At 43.0% G+C, this 23,827-nt stretch overlaps 3 protein-coding genes across 4 annotated transcripts; 1 reads left to right on the top strand and 2 right to left on the bottom strand.

Annotated features, from left to right (window-relative positions):
- Positions 1–1,101: 1,101 nt before the first annotated feature.
- On the bottom strand, positions 1,102–5,303 carry CALR3 (calreticulin 3). The gene is given in 12 exon segments (XM_056335061.1): positions 1,102–1,474; positions 1,583–1,675; positions 2,310–2,453; positions 2,540–2,599; positions 2,601–2,654; positions 2,772–2,981; positions 3,808–3,901; positions 4,581–4,648; positions 4,650–4,744; positions 4,747–4,785; positions 4,937–5,098; positions 5,168–5,303. Coding segments are annotated over 12 exon segments (1,308 nt in total). The 3' UTR covers positions 1,102–1,321.
- Positions 5,304–5,590: 287 nt separating this feature from the next.
- Positions 5,591–11,041, top strand: C4H19orf44 (chromosome 4 C19orf44 homolog). The gene is made up of 8 exons (XM_056335033.1): positions 5,591–5,719; positions 5,952–6,578; positions 6,838–7,195; positions 7,767–7,843; positions 8,210–8,684; positions 9,520–9,615; positions 9,738–9,904; positions 10,336–11,041. The coding sequence occupies exons 1-8, from the start codon at positions 5,672–5,674 to the stop codon at positions 10,420–10,422; spliced, it is 1,935 nt and encodes a 644-aa protein (XP_056191008.1). The 5' UTR covers positions 5,591–5,671; the 3' UTR covers positions 10,423–11,041.
- Positions 10,989–23,429, bottom strand: CHERP (calcium homeostasis endoplasmic reticulum protein). 2 transcript variants are annotated; one of them, XM_056335030.1, is made up of 18 exons: positions 23,290–23,429; positions 23,010–23,183; positions 22,272–22,453; positions 21,380–21,517; positions 20,998–21,149; positions 20,518–20,629; positions 20,076–20,165; positions 19,206–19,443; positions 18,703–18,881; positions 17,901–18,297; positions 16,259–16,497; positions 15,293–15,426; positions 14,913–14,999; positions 14,460–14,609; positions 14,218–14,334; positions 13,640–13,734; positions 12,904–13,089; positions 10,989–12,101 (listed from the first exon to the last, which is right to left on the bottom strand). In XM_056335030.1, exons 1-18 carry the CDS (start codon positions 23,312–23,314, stop codon positions 12,064–12,066), a joined length of 2,733 nt encoding a protein of 910 aa, XP_056191005.1. In that variant the 5' UTR covers positions 23,315–23,429; the 3' UTR covers positions 10,989–12,063. The 2 variants fall into 2 exon arrangements, with proteins under 2 accessions (XP_056191005.1, XP_056191007.1); XM_056335032.1 differs by having other exon boundaries at positions 10,989–11,687.
- Positions 23,430–23,827: the final 398 nt, after the last annotated feature.

The raw sequence follows: 23,827 nt of genomic DNA, 5'->3' as shown, positions 1-23,827 counted from the left end.
AATGAAATACAACAAAGTTAACGAATCCCCAACTGCAAGGTATAAATGTCGAACGGCGGCCTGAACGTGGCTAGATCACTGGCCATAAAAAGCTAAATCAACAGAAATTTGTTAAGGAAAAAAGGTGAAGGGTGACTGAAAGCTATTAAAATACAAAGTGCTTCATCCCACAGCATCACTGAATTGTTTGACGGGACAGCACGAGCTAAAGAATTTGACCTCAGTTGCTCCATAGGCTAGAAATGGGATTCCACAGATCCTATCTCCTTCCCACACAAAACTCCCCTCAGCTAGCAGCAGGGCAGCCTGGAGGTAAATGCAGAACCATTGCTCTGCGTGCCTAGCTTCAGTTTTTGCTGAATTTGTAGCCTTAGTTCTTGGAGCACAGGGGAAGGAAATCCAGAAGAGCGGAAGGACCCAAGAAGCGACAAAAGAAGCAACTGAACAAATGACAAGACTGAGTTTAAGACAGGTCAGACAGAAAAACAGGCACATCATTCATTGTTTCAAATTCCTTCACCCATTAGAAAAAAAATAAAAATGTAATATTTAAGACGGCTTCCAGGCACTGACCGTATTCATTTCAGGCTACTGAAGGAGGGGGGGGGGGGGGGGGGGGAAACATTGTCTGAATACATTTACACTTCTAAGGACAGATTTGGGGATGGCCAGGCTACTATCACTGGGGTCCCACCCAGAGACAGCTAGAATGTTCTGTCAGCAGGTAAGCAATGGCAGAACAGCTGAGAGCAGCCCAGGCAGCAGCTCTGCAGCTGCAGTAATCTGTGAAACTCTTGACAGGTGCACAATTACTACAGAAGCTTAGCAAAGCTTATCTCCTCCTTAGTTTGAAGTATGTTATGAAACACACTTCACACATTGACATGCTGAACCCTTTAATGAAATACCATAAAAAGCTTATTCTGATATTTCCTTAACAAAGATAAGCATGAATTTTACATTTAATATGAAACCATGAAAAAGTGTAACATGGTTCCAAAACCTAGTGCTTTATTACAGGTGTTTTTAATAGATTTTAGCAGTGTTAAGACTTAAAATTAAAAAGACTTAATTAAAAAAATTAACCTCTTCTACAGAGCATTTAATTATATCATGGTATTTTTATTCAACATAACTGAAGCAGGTTACAAATTGTAATGTTGAATTTTTTTACAAAATCCAGTTTTAGTACAGCTCCATTGGTGCAGATTTCAACAAGCTATTAACAAAATATCAAAATCCTTACGTGAAAAGAGCACCAAGCAATTTAAGTGGAAAAAAAAAAAGTTAACTTCTTTCAAATAACCATTAAAACTCCTTCTCAATAGTGTTTCCTCACTGCTCTATCCTTTCCAGATTCTTTTTTTCTCTCTAGCTTTTTCTTAAACTGCTGCTCCAAGTATTTTTCTTCTATAACCCTTTCTTGCTCCTGCTCTTCCTCAATCTGCATTATGTTAATTTCCCTTTCAGGACCCTGATATTAAGATTTCATGTTTCATGATAAGTTCCTGATCAGATTAAACAGGGGATTTTTAAAATGAGGTAATAAAGAACCAAAACAGACCCAAGAATGTCATGTTACCTTCGTTTCTCCCCATGTTTCATATCCAAAGTCTTCTGCATAAGCCTTATCATCTATTACCAAGAAGTTGTCAAAAATTGTGCCAGCTCTCACCTTTGAAGGAATAGGGGAAAAAAACCCACCAGGATGCCACTTTGTTTTCTAAAGAGTTTTTACCTTTCTTTTCTTTTTAATAGTTTGTTTGTATCATATATTCAATATAAATTAATCATGTCAAGAACCCCAGAATTTGATGAAGAATTCTTTCTTTTTGGACAACTGTTTTCAAGAATCTAAAGAACTTGTTTTAACTTTAGGTACCTCACTGCTCTAAGTCTCATCACTGGCTAGTCAACAAACCTAAGACAGAGGAAAATCTCAGGGGTGCCCCAGAGGGCAGTTTTTCCTCATTAATCTTTGTGTAAATCAGGAGTAACTGAGCTGCTTGAAGCCTCAGTTATGTGCTTCCAAGTCAGGTGGAGTAAGCCATACTTTACAGTAGTTACACAAAATAGTTTAGGCCCCTCACTTACCTGTAGATGACTACCATCCAAACAGTAACTACAACAGAAGATCAGCATGTCTTACAGCTCTTTCTATTTTATACATATATTTACAAAGAGCAAGTTAAAAGTCATAGGACCCCAAGATCCCAAAACAACAGATAATGTTTATATGCAAAGGGTAAACAGGTTGCTATATACTCAGTAAGAGACAAGTTATTTCTTTTCCAGTAAAGACATCTTACCTGCCAGATATCTAGTCCAATGATGCTAATATTTTCATAACTGTACTCTCCAGACTTCAGTATCTAATCTGGGTTGTCAATCTGTGGATGAGGCCAAACTCCTCTCTAATTTGGGTTATTAATCTGCCTTGGTTTCCATTGCCCCTAGGATAAACCACGAGTTCTGAACACAGGCAAAGAAAAGTTGCTTAAAGTGTTATCCATAGCTAGGATTACAAAATTATTTGTACTCTGTACAGAGGATTCTTGACCACAGCATAATGCCATTCTCCATTCGCAGCAGCATCTTGGGTCTTCGGGTTTCTCAGCACTAGTGTCTGTGATGAATTCAGCTTCATCCCAATCCTTTAAAAAGACACAGGAAGTTTAAGCTATAAACCTAGCTCACAGTTCAACTGTGTCAAACGCATATGCAGCAGAAATGCAATAATCCAGTAATGCAGAATAAGGACAGCAAATTACCTCAGGTTTGATGTCCTTTGGATCATCAATTTGCATTCGCTCATCCCAGTCAGTGGGTTTCCTCACTGTTGGATCATTAACTTTTCTTGGTGGCAAAAAATCAAAATCATCTTCTAAGTTGCCAGATGCAACCATTTTGTTATCAATTTTTACGTCGTAAGTCTGATCTGGCCTTATAATCAAAGTATAAAGATGTGTATATCTGTCAGCCTGGTTTTTAAGGAAAGAAAGTAAAATTTTTAGAACCTTAAATATACCTCTTAGGAACTGCCTGACATCAGAATTATAATACTAATTTCTGATAGATTTTTCATGAGCAGCAGTAAGCAAAAATAATTTCCAAACTCTCCTAGAGGGGGAAAAGTAAAATTAATGACATTTTTTACATCTATTTTCCAGTCCTGCCGTCTGGGTCTCTGAACAAAACCAAAGTGCTGCAAGAAAACACATTCCCTATCTGACTGGCAAAAGGAAGCATCTCAAGATTGAAACCAGTAGCAGATAAATTAATTATTTTAGTTAATATAAAATACAAGTTATTTAGATCCCAAATAGCTACAGCAAAGGCACATAAAATGGGTTACTACATAAGTTAACAGTAAAAATGTTAAGCATATACCCAGGATCTTACATTTCTATCAAAATATATATGTGTGATATATATATCTCTCACTGGGAAATGTGGAATGAAAGTTAAAATTAAGAAACACAATGACATACATTTCTTAGTGACATGTAGCACCCTCAGAACCCTGTTCCCTCCTGTATCAGTGTCATGTATTATGAATGCAATCATATGTATGCCAACATAAATAATCATATGAATGCATGCCAACATACCATGAACCAGGAAACATCTGAATAACCCAAAATTAAAGTGATTTTTAAAATACAGTGAAAAGTAGAACTTCTCAAAGGTGTTACATATTTGGAATAGTTGTTTGGTTTTTTTTGGTTTAGGTTGGGGTTTTTTTTTCTTCCCAATATCCCTGTAACTTATTTTAAAGTTTATGTATCTCTGAAAATGTGTACTTACCTTGCATCTGATTGGTTTCTTGATTGGATGGTGTTTATTCTTATAATTTAAAATAACATGGACCTTCTTTGTCTCAGATCCACAAATATTTGGCCTTACAAAGAGATTATATGCTTTGTATCCTTAACTTCTTTGCAGAAAAATACAGATTGCTTACCTTTTCCTTCCAATGCTGCTAGACATCTGTCCCATCCCACATATTTTGATGTATTCCAGTCCATTTTTAATGGATGATGCAGCTTTTACTCAAAGTCCTTAAATTTACTTTAGAATTTGATTTTGTGTAGTTTGAGATTTAGTTGTTACAGAACTAACCCCAGAACACAAAAATCCAGGCAAACCAAAAAAAGTTATCTATGGCACAAGATGAATAACTATATATTAGATACATAATGACAAATTTTACTTTGATGTGCACACCAAGACACTGGAAACTACATACAAATATATAAGGGCTGATAATGGTCTGCAGTATGTTTAGTTAAAGATCTTAAAAAGATCCTGCTGAACAACTACTTTTATTCTACGCCCACTCTAACCATTTTCAGTTATGTGCTTCAAATCAGCTCAGAATGTTTGCATAAATATGTATTTTGTAAATACATATTTAGAGATCTCTCAAGCATGGAAGAACTAAACTCCTTACAATCACAACACCCTTATTTTTTTAAGACAGCCTTCCTTTACTATTCTTCTACCATTTCCACAACCATCTTTGAAGACTTGCACAACAGCACTGCCATCATTTTAGTAATGAAGAAATAACTACAAACTCACCAAACATAATGTAATAATGTGAATCTCCACTTAGATTCTTCTGGTCCAAATCTGAGGGAAAAACTCTTAACATATCCCCCACCACTGTCTATCTGCTGCTCATGTTTCGCAGTGTACTGAATGACCAGAGCCTTCCCTTTGTTACTAAATGGTTTAAATCATGGGACACAGCATAAAATTTAGCATTTTCGCTTGTTTGTGGACCCGTAGAGATATTAGTGTAATAGTCAAACTTATATTTTTCTCCATTTGCAAAGAAAAAAAACTTTTATTGCCACGCATGGCACATCTGTAAAGGGAAATCCCCAGCTTTAGAGGTGGTTCCCAGAGCCTATGCTGAATGAAACCCATGTACCTTTATCCCACACTGCATCTCCATAAAACTAAACTGATTTAAACTTCCCAAGGTCTGGCTTGTACTCGGAATTCACCCCCCTCTTCTGCCAGCTGGCTGTCCCGCATGGCCAACACCGGCAGCAACACAAGAGTGGGGTCAATAACCACGGTACAAGTACTCACCTCACACAGCGCCGCAACCAGTGGCTGCCCCACCGGCCACCACTAACCCCTACGCCGGCCCAACCTCCGTCCAGAAACTGCTCCTGGAAATACACCGCGGCACGGACGGAGCGCAGTGCGACCCCGAGGCGCAGGGCCACCTTCAGCGCGACGCCGGCCGGGGCTCCCCCACCGCGCCCCCTCTGCCCAGCCACTGCCATGGCCGCCCTCACACGGCAGCGGCCTCACGCCTCCGCCGCCTTCGAGGCCCCGCTCTTTCCATGACGGGCTCTGATTGGCTACGCTCTCCTAACAACTTGTGAAGTGGGCCCAGATTGGCTCAGCGCCCCCCGACGGAGGAGCGCGCTGCCACGTGCCCGCGCGGTGAAATGCACGCTGGGGCTTGTAGTCGGCGCCTTGGAAGATTCGCTACGCCCAAAGGTCGCAGGAGCGCGAGGCGGGAGGGCGGCTCTGCGCGGAGCCAATGAGGGGCCGGTTTGTTGGGGAGTGGCGGTTTCCGAGATACGGTCTGGCGCCGACCGCTGTGGAGGAGCCCCTGTCGCGGCCGCCTCAGAACGGTCCGTCCGGGATGGCCGCGATCGCTTGGGCGCAGAGAGCGCCCGCGGGCGGAGGGCAGGTGAGGCGCCGGCTCTCGTCCCGGCCCCCGCCCTGCCCCAGCGCCAGCCGCCTTCGGGCAGCCACGGGAGGGAGGGCGTGCACTGCCGGGTGGGAGGGGGTGGCCCGGCAGAGGCTGGGACGAGAGCAGGGCCGTGGGGAGCGGGAGTGTCTTCTCGGTCCGGGGAACTGGGGGCTGAACCGGGCCGCTTGCCTCTGCCTTTTGAGGGCTCTTTGCATCCTCTACTCGGCAGGGCCACAGCGATGCTCCCCGCAGGAGAATCACAGCCGGGCACAGCGCCCTCCCTCACTCCTGTAGTGACCTCTCTGTAGTTGACAAGGAGCTGGGGAGAACTGGAAGAGCTCCGATCTGCCACAGCAGGTTCCTAAAGGTGCGCAACCAAAACCTACATAGCAGCCAGTGGTGCCAGACGCTGGGAAGTGCTGTGCAGGCAGCGAACAGACACATAGTAAAGCGCACTCCGGTTAGCACTTCCCATGCACGGTCGAGCTCAGCTCTGAGGAAAGTGGCGCAACTAGAGAGCAAAATCATGAATCGAAGAAAGCAGATGGAGTTGCAGAACACCAGCTTGGGCCAGAAGGCTTTGAATAAAGAGCCCCTCTCATCTGCGTCCAGTCATGAACACAGTGCAAGGGGCAAGAAATATCTGAAGAATTATGCTACTGCCAGTGGAAATATGACCCCCAGTAATGCCTGTTCAAAGGAAAAAGAAAGCATCCGAAGCCCTAAAAAGAATGTTATACTTAAACAACAGCTTGATTTGGACAGTGATGAAGAGGAAATGAGAGACTTGATGGAGGTTTCCAGTGGAAACAAGAATCAGAGGGTTGTTGTGAATGATTCTAAGTGGAGTGAAAAGGTAAATACAGACTTCATTTGATTACATATTTTTATTTATGCTTTTATGAAATTATTTTCATTGGTAGGTTGCTTTTTCTGTAGGTAACACCAGAAACTAATTCTAATTTTGCATTTGTGGCTTGCTTATGATATGGTTTAGCTTCAATTCACATTTTAAAATTACTCTTTTTCAGCCATTATAATTTGTTTTCTTTTTTAATGATCTACACATAACAAATGAAGTAACACACGAATCTCTCTTTCATGTTCTTTGAAAGAGTAAGACTCCAGTTTCATCAAGAATGCCTCCTCCATCTCATAAGAAAATTTCACTGACAGAGGTATCTAAAGCACCTTGTTTTGACAGCACAGATTCAGAGAAAAATGTTTTCAGTAGAGTTAATTCAGCAACACCTTCATCAGACAGCAGAAACCTGCCAGTACAACATAACGTGAGATCTCAGTTGCCGTCTTCTTCCATGAAAGACAATACTGTAAAGATGACTCTGCCTAGAACAGGCAACACCAAGCAAAGCCAAATGTCACTTGAAAGTGACAGAAGTGAAATTAAATCATTAGACGAATTATTTTCAGAAGCAGCTGATGCAGAAGACTCAACTAGCAGCAGCTCAAACAGTAAGTTTTCTAAATAATGTCTCAGCAGACTTGGCGTGAATTGTACTAATAATTTACTGATAAATTTACTAACAAACATGGGCAAATGCTCATTTTGAAAGGATTCAGTGGTGTAATTTTAGATAAACCAAGGCATTATCAAAGGAATTCTGTTGATCTGTTTATTTTATCTGGTGTAATGTATTTGCATTTTTCTTGGCTTTTGATTTAATGGGTTCAGTTTAATGATGCTTCCCTGGCTTTTATAATGTCAAAACAATTACAACTTTTACAATAGTTTTCATATGTCAATGGGACAATGTTCTAATGGGTCTGAGCGAGAACAAGTGGCAGTCAGGGGCAGCAAGAATCTCTTGAGCTTGGGCTAGTAGATCCACCAACAGGCTAAGGAGGAAATGTTAGAAAGAGCTGCAGCTTAGTGAAAGATTTGGAGTGATTGACTGCTGTTACTTTTTAGTATTACACTTTAGGAATATAGTACAGACTTATTTTCCCCCACTTTACTCACTTAAGGGAAAGTGTACTGTCATTGTCATGCAAATTCTCATGAAGACATGTCATTTGATTGCAGATTTCAGACTGAATATCCTGAGCCTTGATGATTTGGCACCAAATATCACCAATGAGGCAGCAGAAATTGAGCAGAAAGTAAGTAGAAATGCCCTGCTAGCACCTATTTCCATTCTGCCTTTGGTAGAGAGTGGATATTCTAAAATAAATGTTTCGACTCAGAGGTGGTTTGAGGTGGATGTTTCATTAGCTGTAGGGGTTAGATCAGGATTTTAGAGTCTACTGAAATGTGACCAAATTGTGGGGTTTCGTGCCTGTATTTCTTAAGTAAATGTAACAGCACTGCACATTTTGCAAAGTGTCACAGGAGAGCAACATTTTTATTTCCTAATAAAGTAGTAGCTAACTCTTGGTGACGTGCAGCAGAACAGATAAAGAATAATGGAGGCATTTTCTAGATTGCATTTTGTTGACGCTCCTAACGTACTGTTGTTTGTTTTACAGGGGACAGACATTCAAATTACTCAAAAACCAAACAGAAATCCAAAAAAAGATGTATTTCTGGGGGAAAAGGACCAAGCTTCTTGTAAAACGACAAGTGCAGGAACCAGTGTGAATGATGCTTCTGAAGGGGATGTTGAAAAGACTGTGACTGAAGCTGAAATCTCAGAGCATTTAAGTGGAGTTTCTACAGATGTCCCTAAACACAAAGAGGATTATCTTGATCATGATGAGCAAACTGTTAATTCAGAATATTCTGAAGACTTTGAAAGGTCTCTGTCTACAACAGGCAGGAAATCTGTATCAGAAACGTCAGAGGAACATTCTGAGAGCTGCATGTATTCTGGAAAACACCGATCTTCAGCATTATCAGCTCCATTTACCAGAGAGCGGCATGACCAGGTTCAGAGAAAAACTGTCAAAGAAACTGCAGTTCAGACAGTGGATCCTCCATTCACCTACTGCTGGTGGTCAAAGAGTAAGTTCACGAGACACTGCCCTATTCAGGCAGTTTCTACAGTTTTGTATTTCATGTGCTAGCTTTGTCAGCCTTGATAAGGTTCTTAGTTTCAGTACTAGCTTCCCAGAGCCTCAACGCTGTCATCTGCTATCTGTAGAAAAGACGGGGATTGGACAACAGAATAAGAACTTGGAACTGGTGAGATTTTTTCCACTAAAAAACCCCAACAGGAACTCTGGACAGATGAACTAGTACCTATTATTAGTGACAGAGCTTGCAATAGCCTGAGTAATATTCTCAAATGGAATTTAACATTTTTGCTTTATCTTTGCTATTGTAAACAATACTATTGTGTTGTTACTAAAGTGACTACTCATTGTGAAATTATTTTATGCATGATACTTCTTGGGAAAGCACTAAGGCCCCATTTATAGATGACAGCTGTGACCTTTAACTGTTTGTGAGGGGTAGCTCCTTTCCTGCTTAGCTCTATTTAAAGGAAAAAGTGCCAAGAGCTACTTCTTGCCACACTCCAGGAGGAGAAAAATAGAAACTCAGGTGTGCTTGAAAGCAGTAGCTTCCTTCAATTACAAGAGCCTTTATTTTTACTCTGTCTAGGGTTAGAAAAAACGTCTTCTGCAATGGCGTGTGTTGTGAAAGTAAGAGTAAGGAAACTGTGGAGGTCGTAAGAACTACTTTAATATTTTTTTGGCTGACAGATTTCCATCTTAGGCTCCACAGTGGTTCTGCCACAGCTGATGTGCCGAGAGTGCTGAAGCTGAATCCAGTCCTAGTACTAAACGTTTCCACCCCCCAGACCCAGTAACTCTTTTTAATTTTATCCCATATGCAGCAGACACCTCTGCAGTACTTGACCCACCTGTAGGAAACAGTTACATTGATCCAGTACCTATTGCCAGTCACGTCATCAGCATGGATGCAGTAGAAGGTACTGAAAAACATTTCTTATTGTTTAACTATACTTTATGCATCTAACTCCTGCTTGGATTTTTTAGCCCTTCCTATCTGACTGCAATCTATCACTAAATATACATTCTCTATTTCTTACAGCCTTGACTGCCTACAACCCGTCAGTCCTTGTTTTAAACTCCATGTTGAAACAGCACTTGATGTTGACTCAGCAGTTTGTAGAGAACATTCACCGCCTTCACTCGTCCCTTGTGGAGTCATTAGAAAACGAGAAGTTCCACTACCATACCCTGGCAGAAGCTAAAGAGGTATTTAGATAGACCAGGCAGCAGCCTAGACAGAACCTTTTCCAAACGCTTCTAGTATTTGCAGCAAACTGATTTTCTTTGCATATTATTAATTAAAGTTCATATTATCAGTGAGTAAATTATTTCATAGTAGAATACTGTAATACTTCTGCCCATAGTAACAACAAATCAGGAGTTTATACAGTAAAGAAAAAAGAAAAAAAGAGACTAAAATCTTACTGGAAGCCATAGTACTGAAAGAATAAGCTTCCTGCTGTAGCATTTAACTGTCCTCAAACAAGGATCTTCCTAATGCTGCAACAGAAGTATCAGTTTCTGTTGCTGGTATAGAAAAGTGCAGGTATCTTGACATGAAGATTCATTTTTTATTCAATACTAGAAAGTATTTATCTACAGAATAAAGAAATTTGTATATTAACTTTTCTTTGCAGTACATCAAGAATCACAAATCCCCACGTCTAACAATTGAGCAAGCGCGTCAAGAAGTTTGGAAAGCACAGGAGGAAAAATTGCTTTGACTCTTTGAATTTTAAGTAAAATTTACATTTACGGATTTCAAGTTGGCACAAGAAACCCTTCCAAACTGCACAGATAAAAAGTTAGAAACGCTCTACTGGAAGGATTTGTACTAACTGCTACGTATCTTACCATACATAATTTATTTTCCTATAACTGAATTTTTTACTACTGTACATGATACAGGGAGAGGCAGGAACCTTCAGCCAGACTATGTCAGTGTTCAGCAAAAGAGAAACCCAAAACCACTTCTCTCTAAAGAGTGTGCTGGAAGTCATCACAGTACGCATGTTTATCATGTATATCATGTAAGTAGCATGATCGGCAATCGCATCTGTGATCATGGTAGAAGTAAGTCTGTACTACAGTACTCAAGGAATACGATCACAGTAGAAAAATAGCATAGCCTGACTTCAGCACCATATTTAAAGAGAGTTTATGTATCATTAGCCTTGTCAGATTACTACCAAACCACACAGAGTTAAAATAAATTCACTACAAGGAAGGCTTAGAGCCAACATGTGGGAATCCATTTACTCTGAAATGAGCCAGCATTTTATTTTTATAAAAAAAAAAGTGTTTATTGGAAGGCAAAACAATAAAATTCACAAGTCTATAACATACAGGTGTTGTATGCTGATTCACAGACAGTTACAGTTCCACAACTACAGTAGATCTAGAACAAACTGATATTTCACCATATTAATTGAATGGTTTTAAGAGGGCTTCTGCTATACAAACAAATGACTCTGGAAGAGGTTACCACCACGCAGACCTCTGGAGTGGAAGTGCAGTGTAAGGGCCTAACATCTTTAGCTGGTGGTCTCTGGAAACAGTTACAAAAGGTTTCTTTTATTTTTCTCATTTCAATTAAAGGAAGTTTCCAAGAACGCTTCATTATTAGAAACTTGCAGAGCAGAGAAAATGGATTCTCTTCTATTGAACTAATTAGCTTTTATTAAAGGGTATATACAAAAATATAAAAAGCTTAAAGAATGTCTTCCATTACAAAGCATTGAACATCCCTTAGAGCGCTTGAAAAGCTAGAACAGTTAACCCTTGTGTTCTGACCAGAGTTGTGACTGCAGCAGCTGGTGTGTAGGGGTGTTAAGTTGTATGGTAGGTTCTAACAAGCTTGCACAGTGCTCATAGGTCACCTGTACTGGAACTAGATGCTTCATTCCCCATTTAGACATTAGGATACACTGCTCAGCATCAGTCTGACTTGATCCCAAGGCAGCACCCCTCCACTTCAAATAGAATTAACCTTTTGAGAGAAATAAACATACATTATGGAACTAGAGAACATATAACCACATCAGATAATGTCTGTATTCCACAGGAATGAATTAATCACGATCCTGCACCAGGTATAGCTTGACTGGGGTTTAATTCTAGTATAAAATGGGTAACTTATTAGAAAATTTTGCAAAATAAATGGAAATTCTTAAATGTGCTAGACATGTCATAGTAATGACTGGCCTTTTTTAAACACTAAACAAGTGTTGAGTACATGTCATAGCTTTCCATTTTTCACCATAGTTTTAAAAGTAAGTCATTTGTCACTTCCTCCAGACTTTAATCCGGATTTATACAAGTTTAATGTTTTGTAGAAGATGCAAGACATCTTTCTTCTGAGAGTCTTATTCGGGTGGTGGAGGGTCTTGCGTTTCACGCTTCACTGAAACAATAGGGAAAAGAGTTCTTACACATTCTGCAGTTACCTAAGCTGTCTGAAACTGAAACATTTCATGGAATGAGGGCTCTATTGATAAGGAATTTCTTTCCTTTTGGGCTTTATTTGAACCCATTTGATTACACAGATCTACTGCAGCTGTAGGCAGAAGTGACTTCATTTAGCTTGCCAATTTTTTTTTCTTTTAGTCATTGACAAGTGTTGTTCTATGTAACACAGACTCTCTGCTAAAGTCCATCACTTGGGTTACTGCCTTAATCTCTGAAGAAGCAGCCTGACTGTTCCTGAACCCTTCCTGCATTACAGTGAATTTATTACCATTTCTAGCTTTGGCAGAACATGGTGCTAATTGTAGGAAACAGAGCTGGGCAGGGCCAGACAGTGAGCGTGGTCTAACTTAATTTCAAACACAAAGAGCTTCCTGCTTTGGCAACTGTCATCCCTCCTGTGGCACAGCTCCCTCCACTGCCTTTGTGATCCTCTTGCGTTTTGAAGGGCAATGTTCAAACATGCAAGGCTCTTGGTAGTGCAGCCAGGAAGTGGCTTACACAGAACAGGCTAATTAATTAATGTTTCAGAAATTAGGATACAACACAACTCGTAAAAAGGAAAACGTGCTGGGTTAATCAGAGTATATGCCTACTTACCTGTTGTTTTACCACGCCCATTACATTAGAAAGAATTGAGTTATTAGTCTCTTGATTTGGGTTTACAGTCTACAGTAAATAGCACAAAATAGCTATCAAGGCTGCACAGTTGCTAAAATTGATTAGAAATATTCACTTACATTCATCTCTGGCCTTCATGCGTGCAATAAATGAGTAACTTTTATTTCTTCGGTAGTTTTCATAAGGGTCATCTAATGCAACTCCCACTCCTTTATATTGATCCCATTTGTCTCTGATATCCCCTCCTTTAATTGGATCCTGAATTCCTTGTTCCTTGGCTCCCAGTCCACCAGATCCACTCCATCCTGCAGGAAGGACACAACACTGCAGTCCTAGAACTATTTTTTTATTACAAGAATTCTGAAGACAAACAAACACATTTTGTAAACAACCAAAAAAAGTGTCAGTTTGACACTGCAGGACGGTAACAGCCAGCCCGAAACAACATATGAACTGTCCCATTTACGTCACAAGTGTCAACAGGCAGATTCAGGGAGCTGACAATCAGCACTATCCCTGAAAACTTCTAAGAGGGCAAGGGGAAAGACAGCACAAGCCCAGTCTGTCCAGTCAACCCTGCCGCTCTGCACTCAGGGAGATTAAATACCTTGGTTCTATCTGATCCAAGTTTTATTTGATGCCAAATTGGTGTCTCTGTCTTCCATACCCCTCCCAGACAGGTAACTTGCCACCACAGCTCTGTGTTCTGTATACTTCTATCTCTGAATAGCCTTACGCTGACCTTGGAATACCAATGGATAATCACTTACAAACATGCACTAATTAACTGTATCCAAGAGTTTGGTGCCTGATTTTGTTTCCTGGCTTGCGTAGGGCTCTAGAATATCACCTTACCCATTTTCACTAGCATCTGATGGCCTTTGTTTTCTTCTCCAAGTCTTGATTCTGGTATAGGAGGCCCAGAACTGGAGCCCAAACCAGCAGAAGAACTAAGGAAATAAGAAGAACAAATTAAGAACAAGTGATATTGTTCTGACACAAAGCAAGGTCATCTGAATGCTGTTAAACATCAACACCTCATATCATCCCATCCGTTCTACTAAGCTATTCTTTTATAATAGGTTAAGGAGTTATAAAGGCACCAGAAACACCCTACCTGTTCCTCAGGACAAGGGAAATCCAACACTACGGTCTTCCCAACAGAGTACTTGGAGGATTCCTCCTGCTTCCCAGGAAGGCATACAAAGCCTTCACAGTCACGCAGTGTTTTGTTATAACAAAACGCCACCACAACAGAGTAATACTCTCTCTCTAAGCTCATATAGTGTATACATTGTTTTTAAATCTGCTTTCTGTCTTCTCCTCTACTATTTGTTGAAATGCTCATGATACCCAGCTCAGGAGAAAGCACCCTTGTTGGTACTTTTCCAAACAACCCAGGTAAAAAGAGGCACAAACAACGAAAAGCTTACGGAGGAGTGGGGCTGCGAGACCGGGACCGGCGCCGCCTTCCTGGGGAGTATGACTTCGATCTTGATCGTGACCGTGATCGCGAGCGGCTGTGAGAAGAGCGGGACCTGCTCCGGCTTCTGGAAAGGGAGATCAGAGGCACAAGTTACCAGAGCAGCAGCCACGGTTCCTTGCTCAGCTCATTGTTGAGGGCTGCTTTTATTCCACTCCCCCAGCTCCCGAGATTCAGCCCATTGCACTCTACCTGGACTGAGACCGTGAATAGGATCGTGAACGAGAGCAAGAGCGAGATCGTGACCTCGAGTAGGAGCCAGATGATTTTGAAGATCGTGAATTAGACCGTGAGGATGAGCGACCTCGGCTTTTAGACCGACTGCGAGACCGAGAAGGCCCACTGCACAGATGAAAACAGAGAAACTCCAGTGAAACTCCTGGGAGAAGCATGCAACACACAAATATACTTCTGATCAAGTTCAAATTACATGCAGGCGCTGTATTTCTGCAGACAATCCAGTGAAAACTTGAGTGTGGCAAAAACTATTTTCCGCAGATCAGAAAAACTCCAGCAAGCTGAAACTCTGTTATTCCATCAGCATGTTGCTGAACAGAATTTCCCTCTGCATTTAGCCCAAGGTATTCCCTTAGCACCTTCCAAGCCAACAGCATGCACCAGAAGGGAGCAGACAGGATCTCTCACCTATTTCTCTTCTCCTGACCTTTCCTCCGCCTCGCTCTCATTTTAGCTCTGAAGAATTCGTACAGTCCATTCTGCTCCCAGCCTTCACTGCAATAAATCAACCACACACAGAACCGACATCTGTAAAATTCTGCTTTCATCAATGGAGGCGTTCAGGTTTTCTGCTAGACTTTTGCAGGGAACAAAGGGCCTGGGCAAAAAAATCTCGCAAATTTCAGTGTAAGACCAAACAGTGCATGCAGTTCACAATACAACAAGAACACTCATTTCAGCATTAAAAGAACCAAGACACAGGCTAAGGAAGAGAGAGGCACGTTGTGGTTTGAGACAGCTTCTTAGGGCATTTTCCTTACCATATTGTTAACTACACCTACTCTTACCTGTTTCTAGGCCTGTCATGAGATGGTGGACTATAAAATGCCTCAACTGCAGCCAGTAGTCTCTCACTGGGGGGCATTGGAGGTGGAAGACGTATATCTTTAGGATCTAAAGGTTTATATTCATGATCTTCAAGCTGCCGGAAACAAAACAAATTACATTCATGTCATGTGTCATAGGGTGGCTACCTGAAGAGATAAATATAGATTCAACTGCGTAGGGACCTCACATTTCACTACTGGATAAAAAATGGTCCAGAAATAAGGATTCTGCGATGACCCAATGCTTTCTTGTGCTATCACTACCATTTTGAGTCTATGAGAAAAAACCAGGATACACAGGTTGCAGCATTAACTGGATTGCCAGGCAGATAAAATGTGGATCTCATGTATCCACCTTTGTGATAATGGTGGCAGGATGGAAGCCTGGCAAAAGCTGGTGTGTGCTGAAAGTAACACAAAGTTAGAGATGGAAGAGACCTATTTGTTCACCTCAAACACAGAATGCATAAACTTATGTATGCTAATACAGATAACATTTCTTGTTCTCTGTTGTTCTTTGTTCATATATATAATATTAGTGTCGCAAATGTCTTTATAAGAAAGAACTGTGAACACCAAAAAGCAGCATACAGTGGCCACATCAGAACTGCAAGGTCCCTCTGGCCATCAAAAAAAATCACAGGAGATTTCTATTCTCTACAAACAGAGGTAAAATTTTAAAGGGTAAATCAAGCCTTTCACACAGATGAGCTCAACCAGCTTTCACTAGCACACAGCACTTGAAAGCGTGCCCATTTTCACTACCTTCTCACCTGGCTCCTGCCCTTGCATACCCCACAACTTTGGCTAACGTTTGCTGGATGGAAGGATTTGATATTATGTATGTCATCTTAAACTGTCCCTAATATTGACCAAAGGATCTTGATCTTTTAATCCTACTAGCCAGGGCCCACTGCAAGCACTTACTTTTACAAGTGGAGCCATCAGTCCAGCCGGAAGATCAAAGTAGGGAACATTTGGCACCAGACTGGGATCATCATGGTTCATGTGAGGGGGGCCTTGTCGCCGCATGTGAGGAGGCTGCCCGTTAAATCCATGTGGGGGAGGCCCGAAATCAGGGTGCTGTGGCCCTCCCCAGGGAGGATGCTCGCTGATTCCAGGGTGAGGCAATCTGTGACCAGGATGATGATGAGGAGGTCCAATTTCTGCAGAGTAGGAGGGTTAAAACATTTTATTTAGCTATAGAGAAAGAAGGCAGAGTTGTACTTCAGTTAGTGCATTGATCCTAAAAAAACAATCTTGGCACCCAGGACCTTGCACATCCAGAAAAGCAACGGAACTGAAGAACTAGAGGCTGGCTACAGGTCCACATTCATTAATATCTTGCAGCGCATCTCCCCCTCTGGCCGTAACAACTGCTCTCAAGAAAGAAGGATACTTTAACCTAAGCCACCACTCACTCTGGGATGTACTGGTGGTCAAAAAGTGCCACAAGAAAGATATGCTCAAGAACAAAAGGTTCCAGATGCAGCGGGGCAGCTACTGGTGGGATCTGTTTCTGAAACTTAAATAGAGTTGTGGCTTTGCAAGGACCTGTCATTAGTTCTGTCTCTATGTCAAATCAACACATATAAAGAAAGAAACATGGCAGGCATTAACTCACATGAGTAGGTGACAAGAAAATACTTTGTTTAAAGAGGCATTTTGAGAAGAGGTAGAGACAATATCCTGTTTAAATAGAGGAAGTGAATGACATCCATCCAAGCACTGATGGACGAACCATTTGCCATGAACGTCAGGATACCCTGCTGAACTCATTGCACTATGTAGAGAAAAATGCAAGACTGAAAATGAACACTTTCTGCAGCAGAATCAACAGTTTTTCCAGGAAAACTTCTCCACGTGAAATAGAAATTACATTGGGGCAGAACTATACCAGGCTTCACAAGGGGGCCCGCAGCCAAACTGGAGCCACAGAGGCCAGGCAAACAGCGCACCAACTGCTCTCAGACATCCCCGTGGTCCAGCCAGAGAGCAAACCAAACAAGAAGGGAGAACTGGAGGCAAGGATCATTTCACCAGACGCTACCAAGCCACACAACTTTAAGACAGATAATTAGAGAGCTTCTCAGTAAAAATAAAGAGAAGAAGGGCATGGATGAACACATGCAGAACAACAAACGCTTCCAGCCTGTCTCCCTCTAGCTTTCTCCACCTAGGGAGGGCACAGATGAAGAGCCCTCATCTACAGCCTGATATGCAGGGGATTGAATTCACAAGCAAATGCTGCTTCTCACCTTCGAGCTTACTATTTTTAAAGTGAAATAGTCACAAAAAGGGTGCCTGTACAGATGCTGACTTGAGTTTGGATTACATTTTCTGGTTCTCTGCCATCTGTTATGGAAGGAAAACTCAAAAAGCAAGGAAGCATCCCACTCTGCATGTATTTCCTACTGAGTTGTCGGCAGTAGCTTCCCAAACCCCCAAGCTCAACATTTCTCAGGAACACAATTCACCAAGAACAAGCTGTCACCCCAAAACACTAAATAATTTTGTAATGGCAATCAGGATCACAACGTAAGAAAACCTGGCCTGGTACACACTTTACCTTGAGGAAAATCCCCCTGGGGGTAATCAAAACGATGAGGATAAGGAGGCCTTTCAAAGGGATGGCGAGGTGGAAAATCATCCTGCATGAAGCGAGGTGGAAAGCGGTTGAAATTATGCGGATGCGGGGGCTGGTTGAATTGGGGATGTTGCTGATGTGGAGGAAATGGGCCTCTGAAGTGAGGTGGCCGCTGCATTCGAAATGGAGGTTCCCTTTGACCCCCACCCCATGGAGGTTGTTCATGCTGGTTGTTCCACGGTGCTTCAAACTGGTTGTTCCAAGAAGGATCGGGCTGGTTGTTCCAAGGTGTCTCTCGCTGATTGTTCCAGCCTTGATCTCTCTGTTCATTCCACATTCCTTCATGGTTGTTATTCCACGGAGGACAATGAGGTGGTCCCTGGCAGTGAAGAAAAGAAGCCTGGTCATTAGGCAACAAAAAATAAAGAACGCAATAAAAGCAATCTACCTTTTAAAATGTAGTCTGTAGGCAACACGCACAAGTGAAAGAACTTTCTGTATACAAGGTCTGAACTGCAGCTTCAGAGAAAAGACGGGAAAGACTGTTACTGAACCAAACAGCTCTGTACTCAAGCCATACTTCTGCTTGTTCACAGGGAAAGTGTGATGGTTGACAAACTGAAATACAATTTATACTTTGCCTTTAGCTGGGTTCAGAATGAGAAAGCTTGACAACTGAATCTGGATTTCAAACTCACAGCTTTTCACCACACTTCCACAACCAAGACAGCCATTCTGAACCTCCACCTCCCTCTATGTCTCGTTTCAGAACTGCATTTCTTACCTGCTGTTGACCCCATGGCGCAACGGGGTGAGGCTGGTCAAACCAGGGTGGTTTATTTGGAGGAATCTGATCATGAGATCCAGGGCCGCGTGGTCCACCAGAGGCAGGATCCTGCACTCCCGACCCTGTTGTGTCATACTCTGTAGAACCAGCTAGAGGCAGCTGAGATTTACCATCATCTGAAACAAATCAGAGACTATCATAAGCATCCAGGTCACACGTAGTTAATGAAACAGCAGCACACCTACAACAGGCTCCATCCAAATTTTATTGATGCGTAACATATTACTAGGAGAGAGGATGTGTGATCCGTTTAACATTCGTCTCTTTGGTTCTTTCTATATTCAAGCACCAGACTGTACCAGCTGCAAGCCTCCAACCAGTTTCAGGCTTTTTGCCAGAACCAAACCAGAAGAGCACTGTACCTCGCTACTAAAAAAGGAGCAAAAACTCAGTGTTGCCACCTACTGATTTGTGCACAGGTCCCCAGAAGAGGTTTGTACCTGCTTGTGTAACTGGAGCAGATGGCGGAGCCGAGGCTGGTGCTGCTGTGGGGGCTTGAGGTGGGGGTGTTGATTTCACCTCGTTCTCTAGTGGCGGTATTTGTATTTGCTGCTGCTGTTGCTGCTGCGTTAAACTGTTTACAAACTCCTCATGTTGAGTTTTCAGGTTCTGTATCTGCTGTTGGAAAGCTACTTGTACAGGTTGTACTACCGTTGCGTATTCAGTGATCAAATTTGCCTGATAAAATGAGATAAATTCAGAAGAACAAGTTAACACTGTACCTAAAACAGTTATTCTATTTATAGTATTGCTCTCCATCCCCTCTCCCAAGAAATACGTAAGAATGCAGGATAACCTGCTGGCAGAAGAACTATGCCACACTATGAAGCTCCGTGAAGATTTCCAAAATATTTTCTGCAGGCTGCAGGTATCCACCATCTATATTAATGCCTAGCTTTCAAATACAGCTAAAATCAACAGCATTCATTATTAATGCTAAAAATGAATAGTTCTTGCTGCCACAACAATTTTTATGCTTAGTGTATCCAATTTAAAGCTACAGTTTCTTTAATTTCCTTTCTACCAAACACTCATTTCCATAAAAAGAGAACACACTGCCAAATATGTACATGACTGTCGCAGTTAGAAATGCAAATACTTTCCATGATCATATCAGCAGGCAGATTATTAAATATTTGAAATAACAAGGTTATGTTTTACATTATCTTCATAATCCCTTGTGAACAACTTCAAGAGGGGAGGGTGGGGGAATTAATATTTACCTTTCAAAAAAGGAAAAAAAAATCCTAAACTAGTTTTTAAAATACTTACATAAATAAGAAAAATGTTACTTTTCATTTGTGGCTAACCTGGTACTGGCCAAGTCCAAGAGCCGGGCTCTGTAACTGTTGAATAATCGACTCATCAAAGTACCCATTCTTTTCCCATAGTTGAAGAAGCTGCATAAATTCAAGAGGGAAAAGTTTTTAGAAATTATGAACAATAAAAGAAAAATTGAGGCATAGCATTTTCATTCTCCAGCTTTGTCAAATAGACATAAAATTTCAGCACTTGACTTTGAACCACTGAAGATTCAGATGCATTCATCATTACGATAACTTGCAAATAAAGTCTAGGTACTTTTAACTACTAGTTTAAGCATGAATTAAAGCACATCCTGTAACAGACTTCATTAAGACAATCAGACTAGAAAAATCTCAGTGGTCATCTTCCATCCCCCTATTTGCAAATTTGCCTAGCACTAACCTAACGAAGCAAAGCCTAACAGTTAAATCAAAACCAGATACTCACTCTGGCAATTTTCTGTTGTTTATCCTCCTCCACTGCTAGAAAACTGGTACAATAAATAGGCACAACCACCTTCTGTAAAGCAGCCAGAAGATCCCGTGCTTGCTTCCGCTGGCTTCAAGAAAGGAATGGGAAGAGAAGAGTTACGGCCTTTTAATATAACACTAAGAGCACTGTAATATGCAATTCATCTGAACTTCTGCTATACTGAAGGTAGAGGATTCACAAAATAGAGAGTTCTCTCCTTTACATTTTTATTGCAAAATCTTGTCTCCAGGAAGAATACACAAAGTAGGTAAAAGCTGAATTTTATTATTAACGCACTAGATGTTTGTGCCAGCTATGGACATCTTAAAAGACCGCTGTTAAAAATAATTAAGGCATTAAAAATAAAAAATGACTACTCAAGCTAACAACGTATCTAGTGGAAAGAGACTTCACCAAATTAATCAAAACCTCAAAATCAAAAAGCATAGTTCTTACCAGTGATGCAATACGTCATTGATTAAGTAGATCAGGTGTAACCGAAGCTCAAAGTGAGCTCCTTCTGCCGTAATACGATTTCGCAGGTGCCCAGCCATGAGCTCACAGTGTGCAGGAGATTTTGCATTACTAAACATCCAGTTCTTGCCAGCCTTAGAAAAGCAAATTTGAAATATGTGATGTTAATCTAACGTGTTCACACCACATGGACTTCCTAGTGCTCTGAAATAACTGCAAGAAGGGAAGTTTTCAGGTAACAGCTATCTCATTTACTATACAACAGAACAATAAAGCTGCTATTTACTATACAAACATTCTCAAAATTCAACCTGTACTTAATCCACAATACCACAAAAAAACTGTTCAGATTTAGATCACTCACTGAAATTGCATCTTTTGTACAAGTGTCAATTATCGGTTGCAACAAGTTGTCAAATTCATTCATATCTAACTGGGTTTCCTCCAAAACTTTTTGCATTTGTTGCTCAATTGCAAGGGCTACTGCTGATGTGACTTGTTCCTGAAATAAACAGAAGGGGGAAAAAAAAAAAAAGGAAGAATTATATTGCATTCAATATTCTTTTAAAGAACTAGCTGCCATATCCCCATCCTCTTTGCCATAAGCAGGTATCTCAAAGACCAAGACCTTTGACAAGCATTGTGACCACACACAAATGTTTCAGTTGTTTGTTTTTGAGAAGAAAAGACTTTTCTCATTCTTCAGGAAAAGTCCAGTCCACTTCCACCTCTAATACCACCCCATCACTGGAAGAAAAAAAATTGCAGGAAGCTCCTAAACGTATAGAACATAATCTAGGCATACTGCTTTCCTCCAGGAACTCTTCAGTTTGGTTCCCAGTAGTAACAGCAAAACACTGCCTGCAAAAAGTAGTTCAAAGCACGCAGTTCCCTTCCACCCCTAATCAGAATCCACCTTAAAAGTAGTACAAGCTAGAATGTCTTGCAGTTCCCAGCAACCTGCAGCATTGAAGCAGTCACAATTTATTCCACTCTGCAAATGACCAAGGTTTTCCATGTAGTAAATAAACCATTTTAATCAAAGACCAATCCTACTAGCACATCAGATACATCCGTTCTAAGGAGATGACAGCAGCTGTCACAGAACAAAAATAAGCAAAGCAATAGTCCCTCTCCTCGCCAACACACAACACCACTGCTAGTCAGAAGGAAACATTCCTCTCCCTCTTCACTCCTAATTTCTATAGCCACTGGCAGGTGAGGATAAACTACGTGAGCACTTATCTTAAACCAACCTGTCTCATAGCAAGGAGATGCTGCTCCTGCTGCTGCAGGTTCCACTGACTCTGCTGGATAAGTTCCTCCACAGAAGGAGTGCCCTGAGGGGCTGGGATAGGTGCTGCCGGTGGGAGAGATGGTTGTGGCAGCGGCTGGATCTGTGTGGTAGCCTCGATATCTTGACTTTGCTTGCACAACACTGTCGGACAAAATAAACTTTTAAAGTAAGCCTCACAGAGAAACCTGCAACCGCCAGCCCACACACGAAAACCATGCTGGGTCCCAAACTGACCCTCGCTCTTTATGGAATTGCTTAACACAAAATGAGCATCACGCAGTCGAGGGTGGATGGCATAAAAGGGGAGCGTCTGCAACTCTTTACGCACTCCAAGAGGAACGACCCCAGCACCAGCCCAGCCCCGGAGCTGCTGCACCGGCCCACCCCGCTCCCGTGGGCCCTTCCAGTGTCCAGCTGCGTCCCACCGCGCTGCCGGTACCCGCCCCCCGACGCGCAACTGGGGGGCGGCCAGAGCCGCGGGCTGGGCTCCGCCATCTCCCAGGGCTCAGAGAGCAGGACGAGGCTGCGACCCAGCCCGGGCAGGTCAGAGCGTGGCCAGGAGGGACAAAAGTGGCTCCGCCAGCCGGCGCCGAGCGGGGGCCGGGACCCGGGACCGCGGGGGAGGGCAGCGGGGCCCGCTGCGGCCCGGTCCCAGCCCCGAGCCGCCGGCCCGGCGCCAGCCGTGGGCCCCACTCACGCTGCTGCTGCTCCAGGGCCAGCTTGTACTTGTAGTAGCCGTAGAAGTCACCCCCGAAGAGGAAGGAGAATTTAGGGTTCTCCTTCTGCTTCTCCATCGTCATCTTCTCGAACTCGGGCCCGTTCCGCGCCACGAACTGCGCCAGCTTGTCGATGACATTCCGCAGCTCCTGGTCTGTGTGGAGGCAGCGCCATCAGCCCCCGCCAGCTCGCGCATCCCCCCCCCCCCCCCCCCCCCCCCCGGTTCCCTGCTCTCCCCGCCCGGCCCGGCCCGCACTCACCATCGGGCGGCAGCGGCATCTCCATGGCTGCGAGACAACGGGGCCGCCACCGCCGCCGCTAGGCCGCACCGGCCGGAAGTGCCGTGAGACGCCAAGCGGCACGCGCAGCCGCGCTTTACGGCCCCGGCGCTATGGAGACGGCGCGCGCGACGCGGCATGTGCGGCGGTTCCTCCACCACTTCCGCCCGCCCCTTCCCGCGCGCGGCTGGCGGGACGAGGCGTCCTGGGAGGCAGGGGGCACCCTAAGGGGGAGGCCTTGAGGGGGGATGCACTGAGCGGAGGCCCCGGGACCCGCAGCGAGCCCGCGGGCAGGCACAGGCCAAGGCCCGGCCGTGTACAGGCCCGCGGGGCAGGGCCTCAGGCCACTCAGGGCCACTGCGGCTCCCCAGTCGCCCACCCGCCGCGGCCACTCGCCGGCCTCTGAGGGAGAAGCAGGTCCTGTTCAGAAGCTCCCCTGCTCAGCTCACGAAATACCTGCAGAGCCTCACTTCGAGAAGCACTTGATTCCTCAACTTTTCCACCACCACGTCCAAGCTGC

This window comes from Falco biarmicus, chromosome 4 (assembly GCF_023638135.1).
Source record: "Falco biarmicus isolate bFalBia1 chromosome 4, bFalBia1.pri, whole genome shotgun sequence".
Taxonomy (NCBI): Eukaryota; Metazoa; Chordata; class Aves; order Falconiformes; family Falconidae; genus Falco; species Falco biarmicus.
Note: the sequence above shows the minus strand (reverse complement) of the source record. Positions and strands in the feature narration are given on the sequence as shown.

Bases quoted from the DNA above. Each gene is read 5' to 3' on its own strand.
- C4H19orf44 (XM_056335033.1), top strand. From the start codon at position 5,672: ATGGCCGCGATCGCTTGGGCGCAGAGAGCGCCCGCGGGCGGAGGGCAG. The intron at 6,579-6,837 runs GTAAATACAGAC...GTTCTTTGAAAG, and splicing joins ATTCTAAGTGGAGTGAAAAG to AGTAAGACTCCAGTTTCATC. The intron at 8,685-9,519 runs GTAAGTTCACGA...TCCCATATGCAG, and splicing joins CTACTGCTGGTGGTCAAAGA to CAGACACCTCTGCAGTACTT.
- CHERP (XM_056335030.1), bottom strand. From the start codon at position 23,314: ATGGAGATGCCGCTGCCGCCCGATG. The intron at 23,184-23,289 runs GTGAGTGCGGGC...GCCTCCACACAG, and splicing joins GATGCCGCTGCCGCCCGATG to ACCAGGAGCTGCGGAATGTC. The intron at 15,000-15,292 runs GTAAGAGTAGGT...GATTTATTGCAG, and splicing joins CATGACAGGCCTAGAAACAG to TGAAGGCTGGGAGCAGAATG.